The sequence below is a fragment of the Octopus bimaculoides genome, chromosome 1 (assembly GCF_001194135.2).
Source record: "Octopus bimaculoides isolate UCB-OBI-ISO-001 chromosome 1, ASM119413v2, whole genome shotgun sequence".
NCBI lineage: Eukaryota > Metazoa > Mollusca > Cephalopoda > Octopoda > Octopodidae > Octopus > Octopus bimaculoides.
Genome location: NC_068981.1, coordinates 97,161,618 through 97,172,072, shown reverse-complemented (window position 1 = coordinate 97,172,072; position 10,455 = coordinate 97,161,618). Strand labels below are relative to the sequence as shown.

The following is a 10,455-nucleotide window of genomic DNA, read 5'->3' as shown; positions in this document are numbered from 1 at the left end:
GTGTGGGTGTTGGTGCCACATAAAAAGCATTGATGTGGGTGTTGGTGCCATGTAAAAAGCATTGATGATGGTGCTACATAAAAAGCACGAGTGATGGTGCTGTGTAAAAAACACCCAGTTCATTGTTAAGCGGTTGGCATCCAGCTGTAGGAACCAAGCCAACACAAACTATGGAACCTGGTGCAACCCCTGACCATGCCAGTTCTTGTCAAGCCATCCAATCCATGGAAAATGGATGTTAAATGATGATGATGAGTGTTGTAGTGTTGTGTGGTAGTGCTAGAGTAATGTATAGTAACATGAGAATGATATATTGTAGTTTGGGTTTGTTATATAATAATGGATGGTAGTGTTGGCGTAATGAACAATAGTTTTGATGGCAGATAAAGCCGAATATTCCAAAAGCATAACAGGTGATACATTATATAATATAACCAGACTGTCTACAGCAATGGTATGGTAACTTCTTCACAAGTTTGTCACCACCATAAAACATTGAAAGCATTAAAAGACAACATCACATTCTCGTAATTGGTAATTTCTATTAAGTCTTTCTTCTCCATTATACTACATGTTAAACTTTATTTCACTGCAATCAAAGCTTCTTCAGTAACACCTTGACTATATATTGTTTACTATGCAATAACTACTTCACTGTTCACACTTCACCAATGCAGTGTTTTCCAAAGTAAACCAAACAGTGTAAATAATCCGTGTGAACATCTCAGTAAAGAGGCTGTTATTCTACAATCACTGCTCAAACAACTCAGTTTACAGTGTGCAAATTTTCACAGTTACAGCAGCAACACCGACATCTTCCATTCAGCTTTTAGACTCCTCACCGAACAAACAGAGAACAAGCTTGTCTAGCTTACATTTTCAAAGCAGATTTAAGTCACCTATAGAATCTCAAACACAAGTATAAAAGTGCTTCGGTGTAAATGTGGGTGTGGAACAATATTTATAAACATGTCTTCATGTGCTATATCAGTAGCATCACCATTATCATTAATAGCATCATTATCATCGTTATCAATACCAACAATTAAGTGATGCTAGTGTTGTATGAGAAGAGCATGATTGTCACTTGTTGATTTTTGTTCAGCCAGTACCCACATTTTCAGTTATCCATGCTCAATCCAACCCATGCTAGCATGGAAAACAGAGAGCTGCTGCTGATGATGATGGTGATGGTGATGGTGGTGATGGTGGTGGTGATGATGATGATGATGATGATGGTGATGGTGGTGATGGTGGTGATGATGATGGTGATGATGATGATGATGATGATGATGATGATGATGATGATGATGATTTTCGACTGCTCCGATTACTCATTATCTATCTCTCTAAAATTACCATTTAACAGTTACTGATTTGTTCACCCATTTTTATTGCAACAGCAGACACTCTCATAAATATACCAACCATGGACACTTTTGCAAATTATTATTGTAACTTATCCTGATTACCCAATCCACCATTGTTTATCATAATGACTACAAGCAGGTGCTGAAAAGTTCCTGGCTTTGGGTAAAAGAAAATACAGTTAGGATCAGTTAATTATGTTGTTATTCAACATATTCCCCTTTCAGATTCACACATTTATTGCACCAGTCCTTTAGTTTTTCTAAACCCTGTAAAAGAACTCAGAACATTGGGTCTCCAACGAGGTCTTTTGCAGTACCCTTAAAGCCCCTTGTAGATAACAACACACCATGTATGTTTTTCCTCTCCAGCAAGGTTTTTTTTTTCCTTCTTTTCTAACTATCTTGACAAAGAATAAATTGCTCAAAATTCATGATACCCCAAACACAGACACTGCCACATTGTAGTCCCTAGTGGAGGCTATTCCAACTGTAGTCCCTACCATATAATAACCCCAACCATAGGCACTACTGTAAATTACCCCTAACTATAGTCTATGCCATAACATCCTTATTCCAACTGTAGACATCTTCATAAGACACACACACACACACACACACACACACACACACACACACACACACACACACTTTGGTCAATATCATAAATTGCCCAAACACAAATAGTGCACATTACACCTTAACAAGTATTAAAAAATTCACCAAATGAAATTATTTTTCTATAAGGTAGAATAGAAATCTAATTCCTTGGACAGAATTAGACAGAAATCTTCTCTCTTTTATCAACTGCAAAATGGTTTATTTCCATTTAGTAAACTATTTGTATTAGTACTTGCTGACACAGATTATCACTAGTTTCCTCTGATTCTACTGGTTCACTGTGCAAGTATAGACAGCAAACAATGTGATCTTACACAGTATCTTTAAACAATGCACATAGATTATCTCAGATACTCTATGATGTAAACTTAATCTCATAGACACAACATGAACCTAACTGGAATTCTGACAAAAGAAGACAAACACATTTAGTAGAGTAAATTAGTACTGAACCCATACCACTCACTTGACAGACATGATCAACTGACAGATTTGACTAATTGGTGCCACCATAAGGATATTAAAAAAGAGAGAGAGAGAGAGAGAGACAGAGAGAGACAGAGAGAAAGAGAGGGAGAGAGAGAGAGGGAGGGAGAGAGAGAGAGAGAGAGATTTTAAAATACAAATTGATTAAATGTCAGACCAATGAGAATTGGATGATGGCTCTGTTACTGACTGAATACTTGACAGGGTAAGAATAACTGAACATTAGAGCAAGTCCAGTGATTGCCAAGAAACTGTCAGCATATTTTAAAGATTTCATGAATATGGCACTGAATCAAAGGGAAATTGCTGACAAAACACCCATCTTATTCATGTGTGTGTGTGTGTGTGTCACTGCTGTGATAGTTTGTTTGATGTTACAGACCTGCACAACTGATTAGTTAACTTCCATTTGTTGAGTGTCCCAACAGAAATTTAGAAATAAATGACTCACTGCTGACCAACGGGACAAGTCAATATTTGACTAAGGAAATGGAGACTGATGTGAGATGAAGGGTGATGTGGATGGTCGTATGGATGAAAAGAAGGTTAGAAAGAATTTCCAATATTATTAAGAAATCTGCTATGAGATTTCTTGTTGATAATTTAGTTTACAGAGTTGGGGATGTTACATAAATTAAACATCTTACAGAAAAAAAAAGTCTCTGTGCAAATATAATGAACACATTATGCAATTCAAACTGGGTTTTTTTTTCTAATTTTTTATTTGTTCAAACATTGGACTGTGGTCATGCTGGGGCACTGCCTTGACGGGTTTAGTTAAATCAACTCCAGTACTTATTTTTTTAAGCTTGGTACTTATTCTATCAATCTCTTTTGTCAACCTGCTAAGTTATGGAGGCATAAACAAACCTACACCAACACACAGAAGCTTCTTTTAATTTCTATCTACCAAATCTATCCGCAAGGTTTTGGTCTAGAACTACATATCCTTCCCTATTTTTTAAGACAGGAAAATGTAATTTGTGGGAGACTTGACTGCTATTTCTAGTAGACTGTGAGAACTATGTAGAAGCACCTTCATTGTTTTCAGAAATATAATGTTGCTGATGATATAGTTAACATAAGACATATAATACACATAACACAAATTGTGTGGCATTATTATGCAATGCAGCCCCCATTAGCGAAAAATCTTGCAGCACAAACTGGATAACAAGCTAAATAATTCAGATATGTAATATATATTATGCAACATAAACTGAACAATGTACAAACATAGCAACATAGACTTTCTGGGGTTTTTTTAATACTATTTTACAAACATTTGTCCATGACAAGATGAGAAGGTTTTTGTACAAGCAAACATTTTTACAGCTGGAAGCCCTTTCTAATTCTGACCACCAATCAACTGTAAAGTAGGTGTGGAACCTGTTTTTTGTCAGCCAGGCTGAGTAGAGAAAAGAGTTATATGCCTTCAAATACTGTGGCTTCAATTCATCATCATTCTCCTCCTCTTCCTCATCATCATCGTTTTAACATCTATTTTCCATGCAAGCATGGGGTTGGATGGAATTTGTGGAGGTGGATTTTCTACAGCTAGATGCCTTTCTTGTCACTAACCCATATATGTTTCTAAGTAAGGTAATATTTGCTGCTTAGCCAGACATATTTTCATGGAAAACTGCAAACAAAGGATGCCACTTGCGTAATAGTGACACTCACCACTATCACACAATGTCAAGACAAAGAAACATTAACACATGCATGCACACACAGGTTTCTTTCAGTCTCCATCTACCAAATCCACTCACAAGGCTTCGGTCAGCCCGGGGTTATAGCAGAAGATATTTGCCCTAGGTGCCATGCAGTGGGACTGAACCCAAAACCATGTAGTTAGAAAGAATACTTCTCACTACACAGCTACACACATGCTTATACAACCACACCTGCGCCTTGAATAATCCTAGCATCTTAAACTCAGAGCTACTGAACTATTTAGCATTGTTTTGTGTTTTTCCATATTTTCATAAATGGAGTTTTTTTTACAGATGGATGTCCTTCCTAACTATCCAACTGTGAAAAACAAGTGGGACCTTTTCTCCCTTTCTTTTTATTAAACAAAGCTTTATGGACATTGTCAAGTGTGAAAAGGCATGTATTTGAAAAGTATGTGGTCAATAGTCCCACTTCATAGTAATTGCACCTTGTTATTATGTGTCACAAATTATACAGCATAAAAGCTAATAGCATTAACTGGGTGAAACAAGCTGGACAACACAAAGTCTAATACAGAAAGTGAGCAACAAAGCTGTTGCAACAAACACTACACAAAACAAATCCTACATCCCTATGTAAGCTACAAAATATTTAGAGTACTCACAACAAAGTATGTTCAAGAAAGTGTGCACATGCGCACACACACACGTGTGTGTGTGTGTAAGGTAGTCAATAGAAGGACAAAGATAGGACAAAGTATCAAGGTACTCAATAGAAGGATAAAGTATCAAGGAGGAAAAGCAAGGAATCAATAAGAAGCCCAAAATTTGTGCAGCCATTCAGATTACATCCAGACTGAAAGAGAAAAATGTTACAGTAGAGTATGCGAAAATAGAATTCTGTACATCTTACTTAACATGGATATAATGTAGAAAGCCACAAAACTGTGATATTTGTCTCAAGATAGCATTTTATGATGACACATAGTGCTAAAAAGCACAGAAGTATATCAGTAGCAGAAGAAAAGCATCCAGCAGCAGCAGCAGTGAAATTGTTATGTGTAGATTTCTGCATCCTTGAGCATCATCAATAGCAAGTCTCCACTAACAACTACATGCTAGACAAATTTAGCTTCTACTGATAAAACAAAAGCACATACACTTAACACAATTTCCATGCAACATAGATATCAAGGGCTAACTTCTATATTTAGCATGAGTTACTCACCTATAGCCACTTGCAATTTCATCAGTGATTTGACTGACAGGCTGTGTCGAAGAGGATGGAGTTTCTATAACTGCATCCTGTGATGATGGTAATGAAGCTGGAGAGACTGGTGAAGCTGGTGCCGTAAATACACATTCCTTTGTAGAACTTGAACGCTGTAAAAATAAGGAAAGATAATTTATTACATTACACACAGAGAAGAAAAAGGTATACATGATGTCCTTTGAACTTTATAAAAAAAAGTGTGTAAGAGAAGTACATGAGGAATATATATTTAGAAATCTGAACAGACACAGGAGTGGCTCTGTGGTAAGAAGTCTGCTTCCAAACCATATGGTCCCAGGTGGAACTTTGGGCTAGTGTCTTCTACTATAGCTTCAGGCTGATCAAAGCTTTGTGAGTGGCTTTGGTAGACAGAAACTGAAAAAAGCCCATTATTAGATGTATATTGATGTGTGTGTCTTTGTATCTGTCATGGTGTTGGTGTGTTTACATCCTCATAACTTAGGGGTTCAGCAAAAGTGACCGACAGATGTATGCTAAATAGGCATTTTCATTGTAAGCAAGCTATTTGATTGTATTCTCAATCATGATGATTTGACATAAAGCAACCGTAAGAGTGGTATTTCAAAAATAAAAAAGTGTGATACCCACGATCAATTCACTTGATTCAAGGTGGTGCCCCAGCATGGCCACAGTCAAATGATTGAAAGAAATAAGAGATAAAAGATTTACACACACAAAAACGTCTATGCATGTGGTATAGTTTTACCTCTATTTCTCTGTATTACCAAGAATGGAATGGTTTTTGACAAATCTTAATATTTGTCAATATTTGCACAGCTAAATAACAGTTTCCTAACCTTTACCTACTCAGACATGAAGAAGTGAAACGTGACAATTCACAATGCAGCCAGTAAAGCAGAGTGAGGTACCATTCTTAGAAACAAAAAATGTGTATATGCGTATGTGCGCACACATGCATAAGCATACACTACACCTATGCCAAATATTTACTGAAGCTGCACATCAAGGGTTGAAATATAGTCACCAAAAGTCTGACAAGTGAAGGAAACAATAATCATTATTGATTTGTAGGAACATGGTATTTCGTTATGCAGGTCATTAATATTTACATACTAGCTTTCCCGGAATGTGTTTAATATGTAAAATTGATATATCCAATAACGTTACACTGCTATATTTAGTGGTTATTTAAGCATAGAGTTCATGTATGGTTAATAGATTGGATGGGTACTGACGAAGGAGCAAAGACTCTTGAAATATGGTATAGATGCCCATTGCCTATTCTTCATCTTCGATCTTATTTTTTTTGTTTACATAAGGTGTCTTGGATACAAAACATTGCAACAAAATCAGTGTTGCCTATAATTTCTATAGAAAATTTGTACAGATCATCTTAATAAATAGTCATTAACTGCTATGATAGATAATCAAAAGCAAGTACCTGTGTTCATGATCATGCAAAAACATTTAGAGTACTTACAACAAGGTGTGTTTAAAATAAATTAGTGTGTGTGTGTGTACATGTGCGGTCAAGCTATCAGATTGAAAGACAAAGTATCAAAAGAGAAAGAGTCAAGAAAAGATAATCATAAGAAGACAGTACTGCAAAAGTGATGAAAGGTTCAAGAAGGTAATAAGGCAAAAAGTAGTGGAGGATGGCAAGGAGAGAGAGAGAGAGAGAGAGAGAGAGAGAGAGTGTGTGTGTGTGTGTGTGTGTGTGTGTGTGTGTGTGTGTGTGTGTGTGTGTGTGTGTGTGTGTGTGTGTGTGTGTGTGTGTGCGCGCACGTGCACAGAGAGATGTGTATTTTGCGGAGACATTCAACTCAATGTCTAAGAGGAGTCAGAAAGAAGAGGAGTCGCAGAATAAGAAAAACAGGTTGAGTAAAGCAGTGCATACTTTTAGGAAGACAGGACTGGGTTGTTGGAAAATAAGAAAGGCAGTTGAAGAACAATGAGCTAAGTAAAAACCCCGTCTCTACTGACATTGAGTTAAACATCTATGAAACATGAACTAACATCACAGCAAAGGATAAAAGAAGTTTTACAGGGATAATAAACAATAAAGAAATCTTGTTATTCAGGCTATTATTATTTTTGCTATTTTTTATATTGTTTTATCAACATTTTTTTTTTCCTATTTCTTTTATATACATTGCATTTTTGTGCACAGATGCTTTTCAGTGCACCCAAACCACTTCTAGGCCAACAGTCTTATTAGATTGCGAGGTGCACAACCAAACATGGATAACTGTACAGGAACAATGGTGGGGTGGACAGGAGAGTTGGTTGTGGAGAAGCTCCAACAGTAGTAAAAGAATGGCTGAAAGAGGCAGGTGAAATCTAATCTCCCTGCCCCAAGAGACTGATGTTGTCCTTTTCTAAAAGAGTCACAAAACAATGTCATCAACAGTGGTGATGCTGGTTGTTGATTTTATTTACCTATTTTTCATGCTTTTGTTATTGTTGTCGATTACCTTTTGTCTCCTCCTTCTTCTTCCAACATCCCCATTCGATTATCATTACCACCACCCACCCCCCCACCTCACTCAAAATGCATTTGTTCCACAGCAACCCATCTCTTTGTCATGTATTGGAATATTGTGTATTTCTGGATGAACAGGTGCTGCATCTTCAGTTAGGTGCAGTTAGGTTCCATATTCCATGGAAACGTTTCAAATGTGCATGCACACACACACGTGTGTGCACGCATGCATGCCTGTGTATCTATACGTAGTTACACATGCCAGCTATGGATAGATATATACACATACACACATTCCATAAAAATGATACATTCGTACATTTTTCTTTTTCTCATACACACACACAAAAGTGTTGATGGATGGATGGATGGATGGATGTGTATGTATATATATATATATATATATATATGAAACTCACTTTCTTACAAACACACACACACACACACACAGAATGTAGCTTTATGACAAAGATGCATCAACACACATGCACATGCAGAGGTAGTAGTGGGTAATAAGACAGACTGTGTATACAATTGTGGAATGAGCATGGAGAAGAGAGCTGAAAGACAGAAAGAAAGGCCACAGCTGGTGACACAGCAACTACTGAAGGGCTGATTGGTTCATAGGTAGACATGAAAGGATCAGCTGGAAGCAGAGATAACTTTGGTTCCTATGCAGAAGAATGAGGTTCACTAGACCTCAATATGTAATGACATGTTCTATAATGGCAGGCAAGATAGGTTTAGTAAGAGGGTTTAGTGGGCTGAAGAAGAATACATTTACTAAAGTAATATGTGTGATATGACTGGATATCATACAGTTGCAGTCAATGGCTTTATATACACAAAGACACTGTAGTTAACAACTAGACATCCTCACATCCTCTCTCTCTCTCTCTCTCTCTCTCTCTCACATACACACACGCACAGTGTAAGGAGTCAAGCAGTACATAACCTTGAAGAAAAACACATTCATACACATCCAACTGATACATACAAACATATACAGATAGATGCACACAAATTGTAGGTTCTCTTCACACTTGTGCAGTCTGACATGAAATGATCTTTTGTTTTTTTTTTACATTAATATACCTGGCAACTTCTATGAAATGGTATGTTATGTAAGTTTACTAGTACAAACACTCGACAACAGAACAATCAGATGATTGAGGTGTAGGGAGTAGGGACTTCTATGCATTCAATCAAACTGCGAGAAATAGCAAACAAATACTCCTCAAATCACATTCCACTATCCTAAAACAGAAGGATACATTGGAAATATAGTCCAAGATGACCAGAATGATTTTGAACATAGGGAAACTCAATCAAAATCCAATCTTTGCCGTGATGGGGTAACTTGTGTTCTTCAATGACCCTGAGAACTATGCCAGCAGAATGCATGCTACTTGTAGGGCCTTATTTTACACGGCCTTTGGTGTAGTACTAGTCAAGTTATGCAAGTGGGTAATGGTGTCTTCATGTTTTATTGCTTTTATTTTTTCAATTTTATTCATCAGTTATCAAGCAATGGTGGAGTGACAAACACACACACATAACCACATGGTTCTGGTTTCAATCCCACCACATGGCACCTTGGGCAAGTGTCTTCTATTATAACCTCGGGCTGGCCAAAGCCTTGTGAGTGAATTTGATAGATAGAAACTGAAAGAAGGGTACAGTGAATAAACTGTCATCTAAACTACACAAAAATGAAAATAACACTAACATCTCATTTTAACAAATACATTTACCAAAATTACAGAGTGGTTGGCGTTAGGAAGGGCATCCAGCTATAGAAACTTTGTCAGATCAGATTGGAGCCTGGTGCAGCCTTCTGGCTTGCCAGCCCTTAGTCATACCATCCAACCCATGCCTGCATGGAAAGCGGATGTTAAACAACAACGATGTTTGTGTGTCTGTGTTTGACCCCCACCATCACTTGACAACCGACGTTAGTGTGTTTATGTCCCCATAACTTAGTGGTTCAGCAAAAGAGACCAATAGAATAAGTACTAGGTTTACAAAGAATGAGTCCTGGGTCAATTTGTTTGACTAAAAGTAGTGTTCCAGCATGGCCATAGTCAAATGACTGAAACAAACAAATAAAAGAATATATCTATATATATATACACAATGGGCTTCTTTCAGTTTCCGTCTACAAAATCCACTTGCAAGGCTTTGGACAGCCTGAGGTTATAGCAGAAGACACTTGCCCAGGATACTACTATGCAGTACGACTGAACCCAGAGCCATGTGGTTGGGAGGCAAGCTTCTTACCACACAGCCACACCTGCACCTATATATTGACTCCTCTCTCTCCTTTTTCCATTACTACTACTGTGGCCTCTGCTCCTCAGAGCTAGCTGGTGTCTTGCTGTTTCCACTAATCCACTTTCAACTCACTTTCCTGTCCTCCTTTCATCAACAGAATTGTATCCACCTTCCCAAATCCCAGGCCCTGGGATGTACTAACCACTAAGTAAAGTACTCCCCCCACCCAACATGTTTTCCCCAGGTATTCTTTTCCTATATATATATATATATATATATATATATATATATATA

General features: G+C 37.4%; 1 protein-coding gene across 6 annotated transcripts in view; it reads right to left on the bottom strand.

The window, feature by feature from the left end:
- LOC106879882 (ATPase MORC2) overlaps positions 1-10,455 on the bottom strand; it is a 167,114-nt gene that overhangs the window by 35,917 nt on the left and 120,742 nt on the right. For all 6 annotated transcript variants that reach the window (XM_014929608.2, XM_014929613.2, XM_014929607.2 and 3 more), the window contains exon 28: positions 5,379-5,533. In XM_014929608.2, coding sequence (XP_014785094.1) covers positions 5,379-5,533 — 155 coding nt within the window. The remainder of the gene's footprint in view (positions 1-5,378; positions 5,534-10,455) is intronic.